Here is a 23,689-nt window from a genome sequence, read left to right on the forward strand (position 1 = left end):
TCCGGAGATAGACTTGGTGTTTGTTCATTGTGCCTTAGCGTTTAATACTGGCAGGGCGAGGTTTTTGATCGTTCGCCGTTCATAGCTGCTACATGTGGTTGTGGTGGCCTCAGGCGGCGTTAGCATGGGGGGCGATTACCATGCCTGAGCGTCTCTTCGAGGGCACCATGAGTCCATCAGTTCCGTTTCTCGCAGTAGTGTGAGCAGAAAGCGCGATAAGCCATGGTGCTTTACATGCATGAACACATGGGGAAGTCATCCTCTTAGGTGGTGGCCGTATAGTGGAGATTTCGAATCCTCGAATTCGACCGATGTTCTGTTCAAGACACGTCTACACTTTGGGAGACATAGTAGTAGTGTAGCAGCATTCTCTGTATTCGTTTAACGTATCCGGTAGTATGATCTCTCGACCATTCGTGACAGAGAGACAAAGGCCCAAATCGCTGTAGCCACTGTCGCCTGAATCTTAATTGACTGGTCCGCCATTGTAGGCTCAGAGGTGGTTCCGTTGAGCTGTATCCTAAGCGCTCAATCGCGGGCCTTTCAGGGAAAATCGAATTCGCTTGAAATCTTGGAATGGGTGAACGGGGCTTGGTTAATGTCTTGCTAAGGAAAACCTGCAGTGCTTTTTCTTTAAGTTTTCTTAAAAATAACTTCAGATTCGTTAGTCACAATCTGCTTCTAGGTTGGGCTCACTAAGGCAGCAAGCATTTCCCCCTTGTACCCAGGTGCAGATCCAGGTCTTTTTCAAACGGGGGAGGGGGTGTCTTACTTTGAGATGGTCATTTATGATGATAATTGGTTTCTTTTTACGTGCTGTTCAATAATTCTCTTCAATAATCCTTATACCTTTCCTGTCTCTCCAGAGAAAAAGGTCAGCAAAAGCTGGGAAGAAGGACTTTTTTTTTCACGTGCCGTACGCTGGCACTGCGCACACAAATCTGGAGAGGGGGTGGGGGTCAGAACATCTGAATATCCCCCCTGGATCTGCGCATGCTTGTACCAAACCACACATTAAAACGTAAGCGCTTCCGTTAATACGCTCATTTGCTATATGCTCATATTAAGTTCATAATATGTTAATATGATCATTTTTAGCTCCACTGTCGCTGATCACTAATTTAATGAGCACATCAGATAAAGCGCTGCGTCCGTTTCAGTGTCCCTGGATTCAGTCATCCCCAACCCCCTCTATACGAAGCTCAGTCGAACTGTGTGCCCAACACGTGTTTCTGAATCACTCAAAATGACAACCCGCATTGCCCTTGCTAATCCTTCACCCGAAGAAAAATGGCTACACAAGCGCATGCTAAAAGTACGCGAGCTGCTTTAGGCCGCATGACCGCACATCTTGTGCCGCCTCGCAACTCCATTTTAAAACGTCGCCTAACGAAGTTCTATATGGCTGGAAGCGCATTTGTGATTCCAAAGGACATAAGGGACGTACATAAGAGACATAAACACACTTTCTCTCAATGACCTATACGTTCCGCGTGATAGCCACAGATCTGGAAGTGAGGTCGTCGACCCAAATCACAGTCCTATGGAAAACTTTTGCAGAGAACAGGAACCACGTACATCCATCATTTAAAAAAATGAGGAGCGAATGCATGTGTTGAATACGCAGTGCTATAAAACCATTTCATATGCGAACCTCATTTCCACATGCCGGAGTGAAACTCAATTTTGAGCTATAGCATTCAAAGTCGGAGTTATTCCTTAATCACCATGATATTTATAGAGGAACAAAATGATGAGGTCTCATCATTCACAATTTGCTTTGCGGTGAACGTTAGCGCTGTATTGAATTTGTAAGCATATTCACCTTGTTCGTGAGTGAAAAGCGATTCCTTCGCTTCTGCTAGGGTTGCCATCTGTTCTCGTCCGTCAAGCACCTGTGAAGATAAAAAAAAAGAAAGAAGAAACGATAATGTTAATGACCAGCGCTGAACGTTATTATAATTGCTGATCGCTTTCCGGGCACATTTATACGGCACTGCGGCAATTTTCCGTTGGGCGCTTATACCCGCAAAGCGCTCGATAGTGCGCGCTGCACTGTCTCTCTCTATTCCCCCTTTCCCTTAACTCCAGTGTAGGGTAGCAAACCGGACGCTCGTCTGGTTGACCTCCCTGCCTTTCCTGACCTTGCTTTCTCTCTCTTGGGGTGCGTCTATGTATTTGCCTGTCTTGTGTTTTGTTACCGTGCATTGTCCAGATGAGATTCTTGCTATGCATTGTGTCCGTTGAGCCACGGCGTTTTGAGGAATGTACGTATCTTTTTTTTCCCGCCATGTTTGTTCGATTACATTCCCGCTTGCTGAAGAAAGTCTGCCTGGTATCGACGGAGCCAATATGGACAACCTCGAGGGGGGGATCATGATGGCAGTCTATGAATAACAAAAAAAAAAGGGGGGGGGGGGGACGCTGTTTAAAACAGAGGCTTTCCTGGCGCAAAACACACACACACACACAGAGCAACCGTAAGCAGTAAAACGGCATGCTAAAGCATCGGAAAACGGTGTATTTAAATCAGCAGCACTATAAAACAGTACTGTTCATTCCTCGGGTTACTCCGGTATTGTGCGTACTCTAGGATCGGCACAATGACCTTCGAGCCGCGTCCTTGACCGCTACAGCTGTTGGTGGCAGTTTCGCGTCGTTAAGGGAGCGTTAGGTGTCTGCACCACGTTCTGCTTTCTCGCGCGTAGAAGATCTGGGGCAGGCAATCTAATGAGTAAAATCCGGGCGGTTGATGTGTGCGCAACCCATATTTGCAACACCTCACATTACGAATTCGTGTCTGCGTGTCGTTCTTGTGTATAGCAGCGAACGCGCAGCACTATATTGACCTTTTGCAGCGCCATACCCATAGGAGCCACCATATTTGCTCACGTGACAGCACCTTCTGATCTGATTGAGCGCCTTCTCATTGCTTATAACGCCCACGGCGGCCGAAGGCACCGTTCAGACAGTCGCATAGATTGTCCGTAGGTGATTTGCTCCCAACAACTTCCGAAGTGACCACCGATTCGTAGTCAGCAATGCAGTTTTAATTCGTCGGCCAACGTCTGGATGAGCTCTTCCTGCCTTTTTTTAGACTTGAACTAGTGAATTTTAAGGTCACGCCAGCAGAAGTTCACATTCCTCAAAAAGGCGGATAAATCTGTAATGTAATTTAAAATATAACTGCGTACGACCCAGCATTCAAAATACTGTTTGCGTTACAATCCCAAAATAAGTGTTGAGTCACGTATCATGCAGAAAGACTGAAACGTGTAACGGCAAATAGGAGGTTAGATTATAGATTGCGCTAAGCGAATAATTGAGTAGCAACTCTTACCGCCTATGGATGCAGCTTAAAAGCGCCTCCAAGGAAAGTTTGCAAAACTAGTGTTTTCCTGACGAAACAGGCGCATCCACGAGCCTGCCGTGTAGGACGACCACGGGTGTCTTACTGGGGTTCCCTTCAAATTGAAGTGCTGAAAGCTGCGTCTCCCGTTGCCGCTTGTCCCGCCAATAACGTAACCAGTTACTTGTAATCGAATTACAGCGACCGTCACAGAGCAAAAAGAAGTATTCGTTAACTTACAAAATTACCCAGAAATTAATTGATTACAATTAATTAGATGTAATTCGTTACGAACAAGTCTGACATATACCTCTACCACGTGACTGGCTTCCCACACGTATTTTTTTTTTTAAATTTTGACACTTCCATTGCTAACGCAATAATAAGCATTAACAGTCACTTAAGTATGCTTACGTTATTTGAATGCCAAAGCACAATGACTTCTCGAAGTTATCACCTTAAATTAAAACTCTACCTTAACCACCTTGCTCTAATTTGTACCAACCTTAATCCGCCTCGATTCACCTTAATCAACTTCAATCCACATTAATCCATCTTAATGCATTTTAATCCACTTTAATCCACCTTAATCCAATTTTGGGAGAGAGCCATCGGAGCGCACGGCAGAACTCACCGAAATCACCGCACCGACTGGCAGCTCCGCAACGCGCGGCGCTATATATACACCGGCCACCGGCGCGGTCTGTCTCTGTGACCACGTGACTTTTTGCATCATCTCCGGCCACACCGCCGTATCTTACGCTTCATGAGCCATATAATGATCTCGCATTAATAGTACTAAGCGACTGCAGGCCTCTTGGCGGAACGTTGGCGGGGCGTCGGCTGATCTGCTTGCTCTAAATTCAGAAAGCGTTCAATGACGACGAGTTGGTGGCAGCCTCTGGTGCGCGGCGCACAGACTGTTCGCTGTAAATGGGCGACTTTTTCATAGGTGAGAGCGAGAAAGTTCTCTTCGGATTTTAACAGCGGAGCTGTTCTTAGTCAACCGTTCGCCGTCTGTCCGGCGTCACGCAGGCCACGTGACCAGGAGAGGATGAAAGCCGCGCCGGGGAGGGCAGGGCACGTCCCCAGCAGATGAGGAGAGGCGCGTTGGGGGGAGGAGGCAACCAATGAGAGGCCGCGCTAGGCGCGAGGAGGAAAGGCGATAAGAGAAGGTGTTTCTGTGCGGCACGCCCTTTCGGATAACGCGCAACGCGTAGAGCTGCTGCCGATGCCGTCCGCGTTTCCCCGCGTTTGCGACGAACGCGCGCGGTCTCCGTGACTGCAGCCGATGCCTCTGGCGGCGGCTCGGCAGGTTTCGACCAGGGAACTGGACGCCCGTCGAGTAGCGTCGGAAGTCGCTGCCTCTTCTCGCCTCGCAACGTTTCAATACAAGTTCTTTTAAATGCGAATGCATTTCTCAGTCGGGGCATGTCAGGCGTCTGTCGGTGTCCGCGCGCCGGCAGGTGTTATCTCTCCGCTCTCACTCCCTCTCCCATAGCAACAGCTGCGGGCGCGCGCCCTTATCCTCGCCCCTAGCAACCGGAGCTCGTGGTGCGGGCGGAGTAGCGGAGAGTGAGTGGAGAGGAGGAGCGCGCTCTGGCGTGTGAGGGCGCCAGAGTTTCGCAGGCTTGAGAGTCACCGCCTGCACACCGTCACGCAACGATACCTCGCCGCGTTGAAAGAACAGGAACTGTCTCGAGTGTGCGAAGGCGGCTCCAGAGAGTTTACGCTCGCGCTCCTCAACGTTCGCTCTCTCTCCGCCCACGCGCTGGACGTTGCCAGAGACCCCGTGCTCGGCAAAGTTGACCTCCTGTGTCTCACCGAGACTTGGAATAACGGCACTGCTGCCGGTAGTGGTTGTGAGGACGCTGTGGTTCGCGGGTACGACGCTGCTGCGTGCGCGCGCGCCGTTGCCACTCGCCGAGCGGGCGGTGTGGACGTGTTCCTCAAGCGATACCTGCCCTTCAGCGAAGAACTGCGACAGCAACGGCAGTCCTCGCTTCTCGTCCTCGATCGCCGCGTCTGCCCTAGTGTCAGTGGTGGTCTGTGTGACGTCTGGTTACGGTATAAATCCTCGTCTCGTCATTAATTTACGCCATTAAAATTACTACGCCGTGTACTCTCGGCGCAAGAAATGCATTCGCATTTCCTCACGATTCCCTTCGGGGAGTGGGGGCAATTTCTTTGTAGATGTGTTTACTTGTGTTTACGCAATTGACTCACGTGCAACACATGTACATGTAACGCTCATAACACTCGGTGTAACTAACACAGCTTCCGACGACTGTGCGCCCGTCTTCACGGAGTGGAAAGAGCAGTGTTTTTTTTTTTTTTTGTACTCTCCTGCAGAGCTTTTGAACAGGGATTCAACCGCCATCCACCTCGCCCGCAATTGGCACAGCCCATAGGACATTATGGCGACGCCCAAGGCGTAATCGTTGAATAGGTTACTGCACTCGGTAAATTTCGTCGAAGATCAGTGGCGTAGCCAGAAATTTGTTGGGGGGGGGGGGGCTCAGGTTGCAGCGCGGCCTCCTCCTTATAGAATTTGTCGAGGGATCAAATACATGAATAATAACTGCATTGCCAATGCCATTGTATATTAGATGCTGCAAACGAATTATTGAACGCTTCGCACTGTCAAGTAAAATATGTATTTTTTCATAAAAGAATATAATCGTGTGTCCCAAAAATTGTGGCAGAGATAACTGATATCAATGCTACCGCGTTTTTTTGTCTATTTAATAAGTAAAGAAAATATCACACGAACTTTAGAACTATATCAGTTCGAAAGCAGCAAAGCAGAGCATGCAGCTGATATGAAAAACGTAAAGGCCGTGAATTGAATAAGTTGAGGATAAATATTTTTATGAATCTTTGTCATCAAGAACCTTGTTTACATTTTTGCACATATGCAACGGCCAGGAAAGAACCTCAATGACGCTGTCCCTCGTTGCAATAGATTACGCAGGAGCAGCTGTTACCGGTCGTGTATTGTAATTACACCGAGATTACACTCACAACAGTGAGAACAAATAAAAAGTAGGAGTTCTGCTAAATATACATTAGAAATGCGAAGATAGAATGGAATATACAAATGCGAGGATACAACTCGCTAAAAGGCAAAAAAGAGTCGCTGGAAACAAAGTTCACTGCTTGTATACACAAAACATCACAATAATACATTTAAATATACGTCTAAGTATCCAATAAATCTACGTATTTAAGCAAACGCCACTCTATATAATGCGTCAAACAAGACAAATAAACATGTTGCGCAGTCACAGATAGTAAACTTTGCGCGCAGAGAGACAGATGATCTAGGCAAGAACAAAACTATGATAGCAGAAATCATGATATGTACTCGGGCTATGCGGCGATCGCGACAGCGCCATATGGGCAGAATAATAGAGGAATACTGCAGAAATCCGTACGAAAATGTGCATTTTAGCTGCCTGCACAGCGGCAACAATTACTATGCACCCGAAATCAAAGAAGGCTATTGCTTTGCTTCAAAAAAGAAGTAAAAGCAGGTAGCCAAAAAAGGAAAGAAAAGGACAAAGGAAAGCCACAGATGATGCGGCAAGTTGAACTACCCAATATCCGAGTGTGTTTGTTGGGAAACGCCGCGTGGGCCGGGCTTTCAATGAGCAAGGTCGGTCAAAATTGGTTATTGATGTCCTCGTAATTTTCGTATTCGCATGATAATTTTGATCATGATGCTAACTGCTAGAATAAACGGGTAAAAGGTTTTAAAAGCTAACAAGCAGTCGTACGTTTTCATAATTACGAGCTTATGGACCTGAAGGAACAGAGCTTTTTACTTGCATTGATTTTTGCTGCTTCGCTATCTAAAGGACAAAGTTCTCTCGGCGGGGAAGTTGAGCGAAGCGGTCATGACTTCGGACACGTTGATGCCGATGTCTCTGTGGGTGTATAGAAGCGCCAGCCTAACCATGCGTTCCACAGACATTGTGGAGCGCAAGTAGTTTTTTAGTAAACTCTTGTTAAAAAATATTCTCTCTGCGCTGGCAGTGGTCACTGGAAGGGTGACTAGAATCTGCAGCTGTTTGTGCACATTTACATAGAACCTGCAGTCACAATGAGAGAGGGCATCTATTCCGGTGCTAAAACCTAAAACACTCCCTCGATGTCGTTGGCATCCTTGTTTAGGTACCTTGCACAAACAGTAGGCTGTTCGATTCCAGCGATGTCCGTCGTTTTGTCAGGAAGTATGGAGAAGCAGCCTGTTTTTGCAACTAGGCTTTCTTTGATAATTTCACCAGAAATTTCTATAATTTGGTTTTGTGCACCTGGGCTTAAATACGAGGCATTACTGGGGCAACTTTCCAAATGTTTCTTCAATCACCTCGCATGCGAAGAAGCGCTCTGAAAATATCTGTATTTTCAGCGGCGGCTATGCTTAAATCCATAGGGCCACTGTCCCTGTGGCCAAGGAGAAAGCCAGACCTTGTCGCCCGCAAAGAGAATTTCCTCAATAATAGGCCATTTACTTTCTTATGTTTTCTCATATTTTACTTTGCCTGCCCTGATCCAGTTGATCGATCACATTGGGCATGCTTCCTGAAAATGTTTGGAGAAAATTATCAGCTGCTAGCTCACAGTCACGGTGATATTTAGTATTTTCGTGTGTGTGGGAGATTGCGAGCGTGTGCTTTCATTTCTGGAACGGCTTGGACACGAGGGCTCCAATGCATGCACGCATGTTGGCCCAAGTGTATAAGAGCATTAACCCCATAAAGTTCCAGAATTGAAAATCTTTTAAAGCACGCCTTTGGAAATGTCAGTGCACCTTTCGCGTCAAAAGTTTATGAGAACTTTATACCCATAATGTTTCGTAATGCCGTGCGTTTTATACCCATAAAGTTTCGTTTCGCCATGCGTTCGCTCCTCGTGCTTTCACGAGGAGCGAACGCACGGCGGAGAGCGAACGCGACTTTCCAGTGGAAGGGGAGTGGTGGGCGAGGAGGGCATCGAGGCACCCTAGACTGTGCGTGTGCGTGCCCGCTCGACCACTGCGGCGCATGCGCGCAGCCCTGCCGGCCTCTGCCGCCTACTCTCTCTGGGCTCTCGCCCGTCTCTCCCCTAACAGAAGTAGACAGTTTTAGTTTAGCGTTTTTACGCTCCGCTTAGCTGCTGAGCGGAGCGGAAGCACGAGTGCGCATGCGCTCTCCGCTTAGCCGCAAGCGGGCTAGCGGAGCGAGAATCACGGTCCGCTTACAAGCTGCCTAAGCGGAGCGGGGAGCGTTGCTGCCGTCTTTCGCTAGCGAGGGTGGGCGATGCACGCGCCATCTCTCGCGCGTGCATCGAAGCACCTTGCATCGAGGCACCAGTCGTGCGAGCGCGAATAACTTGTGTAATACAGCTCCAACTGGTTCTTTAAGGAAATAAAATGAACAGCACAGCTAACAAAAACGTCGCATGCGCATTGAAGTCACAAAAGATTGGATTGGATTCGAAATGCAACCTCGCTGGCTATCACGTGTCGTTCACCCAGTCGACGCTTCATTTTCCACTCGATAAAATGGACCGGTTACGCATTACAAGGACCCGTCTAGATACTTCATGAACACGTACATAAGTTATATATATTCGTTTTACTTTGTAAAAGTGACAAAACGGTTTTTTTATTTTGTTTCACTACGCTGAATTTGGCCAGAGGGCACTGCAACTACGAAAGGTCCGCTCCGCTACGCTACACGCATAACTAAAACGTGAAAATCGCCCGCCGCTCCGCTGTGGCTTAGCGGGGCAACTCGGAGCGGAGCGGACCGTAAAGACGCTCAACTAAAACACTCTAGTGTCGACATCGGCGTTTAGCCGTTCGTCACGTAGCCAGCGTTTTGACAGCGGTTGTGTGCGGTCACACAAACAACGCTCACAACTATTGTCGACGGCGATGGCGTTATGCCCGCGTTCGCACCGAACGCGCGCGGCGTTGGTGACATGTTTGTGAAGAACGCGCCAACCTTTGCCCTACACCCAATGGTGGTACGTGTACCGTAGCGACCATAAAGCCATGGTCCCTGTGGTCACTAAATAAATTAAAGCCACTGGATCATATATATTTCTCATTCTATAATAGTTCAAATAACCAATTACACCATCACATCATAATAGTCATAATTGGAAATACATAATTCCCACCATAGTACAGCTTCGCTGGTCTTCCATCTCCACCCCAGTGGAAGGGCTGACAGTTTTTTTTTTCTTTAGAGCGAATCTCTTCGTACGACAAGACGTGTGCAGATACGTTAGGCAGTCGAACGCCTTTATACCGAAGTGCTTGGGGCCCCCGAAATCATTCCTTATACAGGTCAATTCGTTGTAAAGGTCGCGCATCACACAGCTCACAATCGGGACAGAATTATTCCTTCGTTATACAGGTGATTTCGTTGTAGAAGCGCTCGTTGTCGAAGCGCTCGACTGTATGCCTGTTCTCACGTTTTTCTGGAAAAAAGTTAGATCACTCAAATAGCTTGTATTGTACGCAAATGCAATCGAGACTTCCATGTAGGCGTCCTATTATTAACAATGTTCCGGTGAACTGAAATGCGTGCGTTTGAAATGCTGTCTTTCTAAAAATTCTTCAACAAAAGCATGAAAGTGCTACATGCGGGCAAGCTTTGAAACAGGTCATTCATGTATACGGGCAACATTTGAAATTATGTAATTTAATTACAGTCGACTGAAATAATTATTACAACTGCTCGAAAGCAACAGCTTCGCCATACATTGGGTTGCGATTCTGCAAGACCATCCAAGCCGCCTGTCCTTTTTTGTTTGTTTTCTTATTTTTCTACGAAGCAGTATTTTGTCGGCTGAGATCAGCCATTACGTTAGAATTTCTTAATACCCTTTAATTAACGAAAATTATTTAAATAACTTACTGAGTGCTATTTACTTCAAGGTATCGACCATTACGAATGCGGACCCGAAAATTGTCAATGCTCTACTCACACCAGCAAAAGAAGAACTGCGTCGCAAAACATCTGCCGCAAAAGAATTCTATGGCACTCAGCTTCCCGCTCTGCTTAAAGCTAACCCTCGGAAATTCTGGAGCTCCCCACTGAAAGATCCTCTTCTTCATTAATAATCACTAGTAGCATCATTAATGACCCCTCTATCATTTCTAACGCTTTCAATACGTAATTCCAGTCTGTTTTCGCTAGAGATCACTCAGTCGTTCCGCTCATCACTCATAATAACACATGCAAATAATACCGTTGAGATTACTTCAGAGGGAGTTCTGAACCTCAACTTGAATCTGGGCACTACGAAATGTGCTAACCCCGACGGAATGCAATTTATTTTTTGTACGTTCTTCACCACCTCCCGGACATCATTGAGCAGGGGTAAAGTCCCGTCATCATGGACGGTAGATAGAGCTCTTGCTCTATACAAATAAAGTGACAAGCAGCTTTTAACTAATTACAAACCCATATCATTCACACCGAATTCATTCAAAATGCTGCGACACATCATTCATAAGCACATTATGGAATTTCTTGAAAACAATAATCTTCTAACCTGCTTTCACCATGACTTTCGGCGCGGTTACAGCATGGTAACGCAGTTAACCGAGTTTGCCCGCGACGTTTGTCTTAAAGGGGCCCTGAACCATCCCTCGGGCTTAGTGAAACAACATAATCCGTTGATATACCACAGGCTGCTGTGAACATCTCAGCCAAGTTTGAAAATTAAATTTTGGGGTTTTACGTGACAAAACCACTATCTGATCCTGAGGCACGCCATTGTGGTGGACTCCGGAATAATTTGGACCAACAGGGGTTCTTTAACGTGCACCTAAATCTAAGCACACTGGAGTTTTGCTGTCGTACGCGGTGCGAAGTCACGTTTCTATCAAACGTTCTCTTTTCAACGGATGCCATTTTCCTCACTCCTTCCTGGACGCTTTATTTCGTAATAAAGCGGATTCCCATACGCGGCTGCTATTGGTAGCTGCGGTCGGCTACGTAGCGTAGATACCGCGGCCGCCACGGGGTGCCGCCACGAGTCCACTGGGTAAGCGCACTGCGGTTCGCTCCGGACAACCGCGTTTGGCTGACGTTTAGTGCGTCGCAGACACCGAAATTGGAAGTCGTGGCGTCTACGTTAACGTCCAAAATGAAATTTGAACTGCGCGCCACGGTGACATTTAGAAGGCGCGGCGTTGTGGCCCCGCCCCACTCCACCGTAGTCTTCGCAGTGCAAGGCATTGAAGGAGGAAGGGGAGCACAGCGGAGGCCGTGTTTGATTGCCAATAACTCCGCTTCTGCTGAACGCATTGAAGTACTTCTTGCGGCAAACTATTTCTGAAATAGCCTATTTTCACTTCAATTGCCTTTCTCCACTCCGATAAAAAATGGTTCAGGGCCCCTTTAATATAGATTTAGGATATCAACTCGATACCATATTCATTGACTTCCGCAAAGCATTTGAAAGCGTACTTCACTATAAACTGTTCCATAAACTTAATATCATACGTATTTAAGAACCCGCTTTTGGTTTCGTGGATTTCAAGTTTTTTTTTTCTTTACGTACACAGTTCCTCTGTTTTAACTCTGCTAACTCAGATGCAGGTAATGTAACGTCTCGAGTACCGCTAGGGTCCGTGCTCGGTCCGCTATTATTTTTACGTTATATTAACGATTTACCACGTAATAATCTATCGTCTAAACTCCGTCTGTGCGCTGACTAGTGCGTTCTGCGCGACATAATTACCTCTCTTGATGATCATGATCGCCTTAACAATTCATTTGTATGTTTTCGCAAATGGTGCCATCACTCGGCAAACCAACATTAACTTTAAAAAGACCCATGATAGTGGCATTTTCTACAAAACAATGCCCTTCGGTTTTTGATTACGCGTTCAGAGGATGTTTCGCTCACGAGGGTGAGCCATTACAAATGCGTGGGTGTAATGTATACTTCGAACTTATCATTGTGCAAAAGAATTGAATATATCTGTTCGAGTGCAGTAAAAAAAAAAAGTTGGGTTACTTACGCAGAACATTAACAAAGGCGCTAAAAGAAACCAAGCTACTAACACACGAATTACTCGTACGTCCTATTTTAGAATATTCTTCTGCAGTCTGGAATCCACATGAAGATTGCGAAATTGATGCGATCGAGGTCGTGCAAAGAAAAACCATACGCTTTAATTACCGTCGGCATGACCGCTGTTTCTCATTTTCATGAGCTATTCACGTGTCTAACTTTCAATCACTTTCAGTACGGCGGAAGAATGAGACATTAAAGTTACTATATGTGCTTTTTTTTAAATTCATTGTGCTACCTCTCCAATAAGAGTCTCCTAACTATTGCAAACCCATCTTTTACTCGAAGTCACCGTGCTTTAAACCTCGCAGCTTTCTATTCGCGCACGGACCTATTCAAGTACATTTTTTTCCCACTCACTATTGATAATTGGAATTCATTTCCTGATCACCATTCGGTCATTCTCATTATCCGAATTCCTGAAAGCCCTAGCATAATTGTTTAATCAGGCGTGTTATCTCTATGGCGCTCACACAGAAAGTGTTTTTGTGGCTTCTTACGTTTCTTTTTTATTATTGTACACTGCGCGGTTTGTATTTGTATTTACTACTCAATGTGTGTACGTGTTTTCTTTTTGCCTACTCCTGCTATCCAACAACAGGGCTGCAGTATAAATAAATAAATGAATAAATAAATTAATTAATTGTAGAGATGTGTTCTGGTTAAATTAATGCGGCCCTGGGAGAGTAGAGCACCGCAGTGAGAGGTTACACAGCTCAGGAAAAACGCCCGTGTGCTTGCGTTGTAACACACGTTAAAGAACCCCGGGTGTCAAAATTAATCCGGACCCCTCCAGTACGGCGTGCCTCATAATCAGGAACTGGTTTTGGCACGTAAAATCCCAGAAAGAAAGAAAGAAAAGAAGAACGCAGACACAAGGCTTGAATGAATGAAAAGTCGCAGTTTCGACCGAAAGGCGATGCCTGGCTCGGCGGTCACGTGAAAGTGGCGAGGCATCGGTATTGGCGTCGGTCACCGCGAACTGCGAGCTGCCTTTTACGCGTGGAGAGCGAAGCCAATGCAGTGCGCAGCGGCATTGAGGAGGAGGAGGACAATGGCATTGAGCAGAGTTAATTCTTCCGACTAACGCCAGAGATCGCTTGTGTCGCGGCGCGCGGACGCCTAATCATGCGGCTATTTTGATATTTCGCGCGCTTTTCTTTGAAACGCGGGAAAAACCATAATTACGTGAGGCATAGCGCAGTGAAAACAACTGAATCGGGTGTTTTATTGAAACGCAAATATTACTTTTTCGATCAAAATTCGTGCACTTAGTTCAGTAATTAAAAGTGCGTTAATTATCCGATCTCTAATACAATTATCTAATTACCTATAGTTCAATTATGAACAAAAATCCTCATGGAGCAATACGTCACTGCTGACATCATCTCTATATTTTATTTCTAAGAGCTTGGCTAACGTCAGCTGGGACACCCTGTATAAAGAAACGTCCGTTTATAGAGGAAACATATCAACAACGTGAGTACTGCGCGCCTCAGGTTAGGAACGAGCTATATATATAATGCATTTGCTTGTCAAAGGTAACTTGACACTCATCGTACGGCGCCCCGCTAACGACCGCTTCGTTGCTTGTAATCTTGTGCGGATTTCTAAAGGCAAGCAGCAGCTCAAGGCAGTCTTTCCATATCTGGAAAGTAATTCCGCTGCCACTGTGCGAGTTACTTGCGATAGCAAAACAAGGAAGAAAAGCAAAAAGGGGGGGGGGGGGGGGGGGGGTTGGGGTGGACAGATACCATCGTCTTTCCCTCTATATATCTCACTCCCAAGTGCGAATGTACTTTAAAGGAAGCAGCACTAAAAAGTGAGACAGGTTATACAATCCCCTTAGCCGATAAATACACAATCAAACAATCAGAAAAAAAAATTTCGCACACTCCCCCTGGCGGTGGGTAGCAGTCTCCTCTATCTTTTGCACCAAACAGTGAGCTTGTCAGTTGCCGACGAATGAGGCCGCGGTGTCGTTAGCGCCAAGTAAGGTATGTGTGCTTGTTGCTCAGCCTTGTTTTCTTTTTTTTCATTTACTATTTTTTTTTCTGTTTTTTTTTCACCGGCAGGTAGAATGTGCGCGACATTAAAGAAAGAGTTTCGAGCTCCTTGATTCTTTATTTTCTTTTTTTGTTGCGTCTACTTCTTTTTGCTCAACTGAACGGGGGCCATCGTGGGTGCCATCTTTCCTCGTCAGCGGTGCCAGTGTCTCCTGGAAACCGGGCAACCGAAACAAATCTATAACCTCCCTTCTCGACGCCTTTGAGCCCCACACCTTACAGATATAAACACAAGCGCACGCGCAGTCAGGAACCGTTATTGCCGGTACATCGGTTTCGTAGGAGAAAAGGGGAAAAAAAAGAAAAGAAAGAAAGGAAAAAAGGCAAGGTGTGGTGGACGGGCACTGAGAAGCTGTCACAAAAGCCGGCCACCGACGGGAAGAAGGTCGCTCCTTTGTCTGTATTGTGCAGGCTGTGTCACAATAGCCGGAATGCGTCGGAGAGTGTCGCCTAATTCAAAGACGTTTGTGATGTGGTCGGGTGTAGCTGTGTCAGTGCTACGAACGACTGCGCTACGAGGAAAAATGCTTGCTTCTTGGAGATGTTTCGTGCGCCATGTCTCTTCACGTTATATCGTCGAATATCGACGAAATGTACGTGAAATGACTATTCACGTTTGAACCGGCAAGTAATTGGAAGCGCTGGTAAGCAGTGAAGTGCCCTTTCTCGTAACATTTTTACTCGTAGTCGTTTTCTTTTACGTTGTTTTGCTCCCCCGAAAAAGAACATTTTAATGAGAACTTTTACTCTGTCATGCTAGTTCACGCACAACAACGGTGACTGTTAGATAGTGCGCGAGAGAGACAAAGAAAATGATGACCGTAAGCTGCTGCAACAATGTGTCAGTGTTTGTCTCAGGATCACTGTTAAGAAACTGAATATGACAGGCACTGCCAAGTCGTGACCGACAGCTAAGCGATATCGCTGGAATGAAAAGGAAAAAAAATAGAGCGCTATCCTTCCATCATACCAGTACTAAACTATGTGACTGCTAGTTGGAGGCTAACAAAGAAGCTCGCGAAGAAGTTGCAGACCGCACAACAATCGATGGAATAAAAAAAGTTACAGTGACGTTTCACTTCCTGAACGCGGGTGCACCCGCAAGCGTATGGGTGCTATAGCGCACACGAAGCTATCGGCACTCGCTACGCCTAGACGCCTAGACTAGGCGCACCGTATGCTTATGGCGTGTGGCTCGGCGTGTGGCTGCGTACGGCGCGGCCGCGCGCGGCCGCACCATACACAGCCGCCACCGGACTAAAACCTCCCCTCCGGCGCTCGCTTCCCTGGCGGCGGCAAACGTAATTTCGCCGATTTGACAGACGGGGCACGTACGCTTGCGCGTAAAATGCTATGCGTAACCTTAAGGGACAGGAAGCCGGTGGTATGGATTAGATTGCTAACGGGGATATTAAGCCGATATTCTAGTTGCGATTACGAGTTATCAATGGAGCTGGGCTTGTGTAGTGTTATACGTAAAACTGTTAATTGGTGGTCCGGTATAATAACTGAATAGGTGTCAATGGAAGGAGAACGTTCTCGAGGGGCGGCCGTGAATTTGGTGATGCGATAAGATTAGGAAATATGCAAGCGTAGAATGGAGTCGGATGACTCGATGTTGAGGTGTGTGGAGATCGCTTTGGGCGAAGTCTTTGTTTTGCAGGGGGGCGTAAAATAGACTGATGACGATGATTACGATGGTAATGACTAACGTAATGTTCAGTACAGCCTAGCTAGCACGGAGACAAGAGTTGTACCAACTCTTGCATGTTGCCAACTGTCGAAAATTATTGCGACGTGGCAATCGATGTCAAACAGCTAGTCGTTGGACAATATACCAGCAGTGGTTCGCAGTGAGGCTGGCGAGCAACAAAATGTTTTCATACTGGATAATGAACGTTCAGGTCAGTACAAAAGCAAAAGGAACAGAAAAACGATCTTCTTGAGTAATTCAGGTCTCGCCAAGAATGTTAGTCCTCTCCTCAAACTCCAACGAGATCTTATCAAAAAACACGACACCTTCTAAAACAGTTATTATCAGCCGGTCTCCCACGAGCCTGATACCACTTCCTCGATCAATTGACACTGGTACGCGCTCACATCAGCTCCTTCATGTAAGCAGACAAAGAGTGCATTTGTATAGATTGAGATTCAAGTGTTTTTTGCTTGCCCAAACTCATAGATACAGGTTTTTACACCACACAGAGGTTTGTTGACTTCACTTCCGACTCTGGAACGCCGCGCAATCTGGTATTATCTGAACTGTATTACAGATTCATTTATCGTCGTCGATAATGACGCAGCGGTATAGGTCTTCGGAGAAAGTGTCAATTTTCTCGAAAATCTGCGCCAACAAATTCATTAAACGCTTGACATAAAGTGTCGCATGTACGTACGTATACCTATACCTTTGTGTTACACCAGAATATTTTCGCTTATCGTTTCTGGTATAATTTTAAAAGGGTGAACGCCGATGGCTGGTCTGATGGGGTTATATTTGCGCAACAAAAACATCGGCGGTTTTACTTTGTTCTTTCGATCGTATATGGGTAAAAGCCAAAAGTGTCTTACTCGTGTTATAGTACACTCTAAACTGATTTACATTTGTACCCTTCAGAGTTCTTAAGCGTATGGACATTTTATGGCATGGACTGGACCAGCTTTTTTTTAATTGGCAATTTCGAGATGCATGCTGAACCATTTTATTAATTAAGGTTTTAATTATAAATTATGTTAAAAGTGATCATCACTTATTTGCTTATGTCTACCGCCAACGATAATGCGTGCAGAAAGAAAAGAAAATGTTACAACCGTTGCAATGTTCTGAAAAAAAAATCCTTCAAGACAACTGGTAAAGAAAAATCCAGAAGAAATGTTTGCCAGCAAACAGGTTATATTATTAACAAGCACCGATGCTTTAGCAAGCCTCCGGGCCAACTGATATGCGTTTTCTTGATGTGGATTGTCGTGTATCGTTTTGGTAGGTTCCCCATGTTAGCTTAATGCGATTAGCATTATTTGGCGAAATTCACGCACTTCTTTGTGCCTATATTTCTGCTTTCTGCTTAACCGTTTTCCCGCCAACTTGGGTCGCCGGGTAGTCTATGGTTGATATGACTGCAACGTTGGGCTGCTGTGCTGAGAAAACGCGGTTGGAAACAAACCACCTAACCAACTTGGGTCGGTGGGCACGCATGCAACTGGGGATGCACTGCTCTTCAAAGAGCCTCTTTGACGACAACTTGGGTCTCCAGTACTCGGCGGATTCAAACCCGCGTTAAATACTAGTATATTCAAAGGAATCTTGTCTGAATACATATTCACACACGCGCCACGCGCGGACTTCGGGGCGGCGCCACCAGATGACGCAGGCCTCCGAAGAGAGACGCGGGAGGAGCCCGATTACATACGCGTCTCATACGCATCACTGCAGCGTAAATATGGTGAGTCATTGTTTCACTGCTAACCATATTAAGGTCGACATTCGTCGTAAGGTGATTCTGCTCGTTTTTTTTTTCTTCTTACTTTTTTGTTAAATACTACAAGGGGACTCGCAATATCGCTCGCAGATGGGAGTGGAATTGATTGATGGAACAACTTTATTGAGGGTCCTGCGAAGTTAATTCGGGGCGGGCCTTAGCCCCGGCCTAGGCTTCGGCCGCGCTCGTTATTCCTTAGTAATCGCAAAGAATTCCTTAGAATTACTTAATATTCGTTTGCCCTCGTTATTCCTTCGTATTCGCCGCGCTTATCGGGAGACCCGGCCGTTAGCATAGTTACGTATCGCTGTTTGCGAGTCGCTGATGACCATTTCGGCCTCGGTGGTGGCCATTGCGAGGGCAATGGCCACCTCCTCGGCTGTCTCGACATGTGGGGTTTGCACCGTAACGCTCGTCTTGCATTTGCATTCGCAATCGACTGCCGCGGCCACGTAGCCGCGCCTGCGCGCATATCGGGCCGCGTCCACGAAGACCGCTTCTTTGCAGTTGCCGAATTTCCTATGCAGGTCTTGCGCTCTCTTGTTTCTTCTATTGACGTGATGTTCCGGATGCATGTTTTTGGGTAACGGCGGAACTACTATTCTATCACCGTCGCAGGTACGTCTGCCTTTTCTCCATGCTGCGTGCGATAAATTATGCCTAGTTTTTCGAGGATGCACCTATCCGTTTTCGTCCTTGAAAGTCTTTCGCATTGAGCTATGTCGTGCGCTTCTATTAATTCGTCGTGTGTGGTGTGCAACCCTAGTTCTAACAACTTACCTGTGCTCGTGTTCCTTGGTAACCCTAAGGCTCGCTTATACACTTTCCTGATCAAGCGTTCTAATTTCGCTTGCCACTGCCACTTTAGGTAATAGGCAACGTACGTGATTCTACTGAGGACGAAGGCTGGCACGAGCCGAATTGTGTTGCCTTCTTTCATACCGCTGTGTCTGCTTGTAATGCGTTTCAGCAGTCTGATAGTCTGATCTACCGCGTTTTCCAACTTGCGAATGGTTTCACCGCTGTTCCCGTTGGCTGCGAGATGCAAGCCTAAAACTCGTATACGCTCTCTACTTTGGGAATGACACTGGCCTTCCGAGGTCGTGAGCAGTATCTCTCCCTCCGCGTTCCTTCCGTTGTGTTCGCCGTCTTTGGGTTTGCGACCTCGGCGAGTAGGTTGATAGACTAGTAGCTCCGATTTCTCAGCGGAGCAGGTAAGGCCCGTGCCCTCTAAGAAACTTTGAACCGTGTCGATGGCTCTCTGTAGAGTTTGTTCCACTTGGCTGTCGCATCCCTGCGTTACCCACATGGTGATGTTGTCGTCGTATAGGCTGTGACAGATAAGATAAAAAAAATTTATTCATTCAACTCCCATTATACCGGCTAAATGGGAGTTGAATGATTGAAATTTTTTTAAAATCTTTGAGAGATTCAAACTTCCAAGCGGTGTCCTCTGATTTCTAAGCATGTATCCGCAGCATGTGTCTAGTCTGCTTTCGGAATCAAACAGTCTTGTGCGTCTTTATCTAAATTGTACACTTTCCTTCGGGCTTATAAATTTCACTAAAATAATAAAGTAGTTTGCATCAATATTTACAGCAAGTCTCGTAACACAAATTCATCTGTGCGACATCTTATATACATTATGCACAAATGGTGTTACAACGAATAGGCTGGTGTGGGTTAGATAACCTAATACAACATGATACAGAAAACACGCGACAGCTTCAAAGAATTAACTGGAATGGAAAGTAAATATGGATAAATGTAATGCAGATGTAACTCATTGATTTGATTGATTGATTGATTGAGTTTTACGTCCTGAAGCAAAACATGTGGTCTATAACGGGTGCATTGGCGTACCGCTTAGAGTTAATTTAGACAGGCCGTGCACTCAAAGCTGATTACGTGCACTTAAGCCAGAGTATCGTGACCGCATTCTGCCGGAAAACGGTCATTCTGGTCTGGAATCGCACCCGCGACCTCGTTCTGAGCAGCAGAATGCCACAGCCGCTTAGCCACCACGAAGGCACAAAGCAATGAAAAAGAAAAAAGAGAAAAAAAAAGATACAGCAGGAGACCAAGGCGACGCAACTGCAACGTAAAAAGAAAGAAGAAAAAAATGAAAGAAAGAAAAAGCGTGTGCACGTAATTACGCGAGCCGCAATGGTGGAATCGACGCCGCCGCCGCCGCGACCTCGCGCACCGGACAGCCGGCAGTCGAACGACAACAACAGCGGCCAACCGGGCGATCCACCGCGCTGGTTGGCGTCGAGCGGGCGCTCGCAAAGCGGGTGCCCGGAGCGCCGCATTTACCGGAGTGTCGCATTAGCGAGTTGTGCTCACAGTATGCGCCGCGCGCTATTTGGGACGACCCGCACAAAAAAAAAGGGAAGGCAAACGGAAGAAAGAAAGAAGAAAAAAAAAAGGGGGGGGGGGAGATACGAGGAACCAGCGCTCTCGGCTTTGAGGAGGAAGGCGGCGGTGGCGAGGGCGCAGCAGCGGCGACAGCGTTGTCTGCACAGCGGCAACACAGGCGGGCAGCAGGCCTCCGTGCTCGACCTTTCATTTGGTGCTGCAGCCCTCCCCCCCCCTCTCCCCTTCCACCCTTTACTCGCTTCCACCATCGCTCGTTCTTGGTTCGGCAGCGATCGATCTCTCCTCGGCGGCAGCGTCGATAACGGAGCCTCTTCCAACCAGGCATTGATCCCTTTGCGGACGCCCGTCCCGACGCGAAGGGAGCAGAAAAGGAATAAAAAGGGTGTTCCGAGGGAGGAGGGAGTCTGGCTTCTCTTTCTTCCTCTTAAGGGGAGCGTAGAAGGGTGGAGGAGTTGACAGGGAGAGGGGCGTTGCGGTGCGGTATACGCTAGGTAGCGGAGAGTAAAGGGGATTGAAGATGGCGGGTGAGAGGACAGCGAGGAGCAAAGAGTAACGTTGAGTACAGAAGGGCCGGTGGCCCGCGGACGAGTAGGGTGGGAAAGAAAGTGAGGAAGGGTGTAAAAGTCTTTGCGGACACCCCCTCGCTAATTTAGAGCGGGGAGGGTGAATAAGGTGTTCGGCTGAAGGTGAGAGAAGGAGTTGAGGTTGAGAAAGGAGCACTTCTCACAGACGCCCTTAAGAGCCAGGAGCAGAAAGGGAGTGGCTCAGGCTCGCCGAAGGCGACCCTTTCTGCTCCTGGCTCTTTAGGGCGTCTGTGAGAAGGGCTCCTTTCTCAACCTCAACTCCTTCTCTCACCTTCAGCCGAACACCTTGTTCACCCTCTCCGCTCTCAATTCCCTCTCACCCTCACTCTCACCCTCTCCCCAGCCCCTTTAGTATAGGACGCAATAATGAAAGAAGGTGGGGGGAAGAAGGAAATTGCTCTGGCTGGGCATTGGGTCTCTTTTTTATTCCTTCTTTTAGCAGGTTTCCAGCTGTTGCTAGTACTTCTTCCGGTGCACTTAACGTGTCTTTCATCGGGTAAACTCTCGAGAGATAGAGGACCCGTTCAATTTCGTTTTCCTTTATTCGTTTGGCCCCGATCATCGAAAGAGTCCGGCAACAGAATGCACAAGGCAGGTGCCGTAGAATAGTAGCGCTTCCACGGACCGCGACTACGGATTAATTTATATGGAGTGCCATTTGAGAGGAAAGGAAGGGGAACGGTCCCAGTGGCCAGGTGTTTTCGTCCCGTCGAAGTTACGCGCCGAGGCCGACGCCGATGAGAAAAAAAGCCGGCAGATCCCACGCCCTGTGGGAATCGATGTTATGCGAAGCAGTGTGCAGGGAGCCTACTAAGCTAACGAAACGACCATGAGAGCACCAAGACGTAGGCGGCTCTTTCACGACCTACATGACACGCATGTCATGACATTCGTGTCATGACATATCATTTATGATCGTCATATACTCTTGCCATAGTATGTAAATTTTGGTACATACTAAGTTAACGAAATGACCATGAGAGCACAAAGTCGTAGGCGGCTAGATAGATAGATACTGTCAAAGTAGCAAATGTTCGCCAAGAAATGCTTCGCATTTAATAATTGAGGCGACAGTTGCACGATGCAAACGAGCGAACCGAGAGGAAGGCGTTGAGAGAGAGCAGCGTAATTATGGGCTCCTCGGGTGCAGTCGAGCTACAAAGAAAGACTAAATCAAGTTCAACCGGTCGATTACTATTTGATAGTGGCAATGTTTTTTTATTTACGTCAACGTCATTGATTTGAGAGAATTGGTCAGGGAAAAAAATCATGGCGCAGCTTGAGCAGGTCTCACCACCCCGACGGAACGATGCAAAAATATAGTACATATGAAGCAGATATTACTAGGCACACGGTACAAATATGATGCTTGAATAATGATAGCCAGGGGCATAGTGAGAGGTGACACACCGAGCACGTGCCTCCCCCCCCCCCCCCACCTCCAGAAATTTTAGTGTTAGTATACGGCCTTCTTAGCCCCTCTCACCCCTTCCTCCCCCTCTCATAATCCGGTAAAGTGGGTGTACCCCCCTCCCCCGCGAAACATTTCCGGCTACACCATTGATGAAAATGGATAATGAACTATTTCAGGTCCCAATTCCCATTCCTTTAAATGAAATAAAAAAGAAAGTTGGTAGTTAGCGGAGTAAATAACAGACAAACCTGCACAATAAGATCTCGTAGCTCTGATTACTTCAGTCTGACGTCACGTTACTTTCGGGTATATACGCTCTTTCTTTCTTTTCTTTTGCGCGGAAAGAGTCCGCAAACGTTGCTACGCTGAGTACATATGTTATATATGTTGCTAATTGCGCGCATGGTACACAGAATAATCTACCATAGCAAAGGATATGGAGAGACGGAAAACCTCCGCCTAACCCGTGCCTTTGTAATTAGCTGGTCTCACCCACCTAGAACTCAGTAAGGCCGAGGTCGAACAAGACGATGCGCTCCTCCGTGCCGCCTACAAGGCTGCCCTCGGACTACCAACAGAAACACCCACGGATCAGCTTCTAGCCTTAGAGATCTACAGTACCTTTGGGGAGCTGAGGGCCGCGGTCCTCATCTCGCAACGAGAAAGACTGTCTGACACCCATGGGTAGGGATATCCCACGTGGCTTAGGGTATCCCATGCGGCCGCAATACAATGACGAGGAACTCGTATCCCTCTCCCCCAATATTTTTACCCAAATCCACACTAAGCCTATAGATAAAAAAATTCGCAGTTTCACCCGTAAGGCGAAGGATCAATTGAGGTAGAAAATTAGTCGAGAGCTATACGGTATAAGGATAGTAGTTTTATCAGCTGTATAAACTTGGACATGCAGCAGCACAAACAACGCGCAGAACTGTTGTCGACGCCGTCGGCGTTGTGCCCGCGGCGTTGGTGACTGTTGTCACCGACGTGGTGACTGTTGTCACCGACGTGGTGACTGTTGTCACCAACATGGTGACTGTTGCCGGTGCCTCTGGGGGCGGCTCGGAGGTTTTCGACGAGATCAGAACGGGACACTCGTCGAGCAGCGTCCGAAGTCTTTACCACCTTCTCGCCTCACAACGTTTTTATATAAATACGCATTTGGTGCCGCAGCTAAACGTCGCCTCTCATCCCTCTTTCCCGTCCCCCCACGGCCTTTCGCGCGATGGAAGAAGTCGCGTTTGCTCTATATTTATATGTTGATAGTAAAGGCGGAAAGAGGCGCTTATAGGGGAGAGGCGGGTAAAAAAAACGGCGATTTTCATTAAAGA

At 47.1% G+C, this 23,689-nt stretch overlaps 2 protein-coding genes across 2 annotated transcripts in view; one reads left to right on the plus strand and one right to left on the minus strand.

The window, feature by feature from the left end:
- Window positions 1–23,689, minus strand: part of LOC119433941 (solute carrier family 4 member 11) — an 86,612-nt gene that overhangs the window by 30,323 nt on the left and 32,600 nt on the right. The window contains exon 4 of the mRNA XM_037701230.2: window positions 1,826–1,895. Within this exon, the coding sequence (XP_037557158.2) occupies window positions 1,826–1,895 (70 nt within the window). The remainder of the gene's footprint in view (window positions 1–1,825; window positions 1,896–23,689) is intronic.
- LOC119433412 (ran-binding protein 3-like) overlaps window positions 1–23,689 on the plus strand; it is a 150,768-nt gene that overhangs the window by 19,157 nt on the left and 107,922 nt on the right. The window lies entirely within an intron of this gene.

The sequence above is a fragment of the Dermacentor silvarum genome, chromosome 11 (genome assembly GCF_013339745.2).
Source record: "Dermacentor silvarum isolate Dsil-2018 chromosome 11, BIME_Dsil_1.4, whole genome shotgun sequence".
Classification (NCBI taxonomy): Eukaryota; Metazoa; Arthropoda; class Arachnida; order Ixodida; family Ixodidae; genus Dermacentor; species Dermacentor silvarum.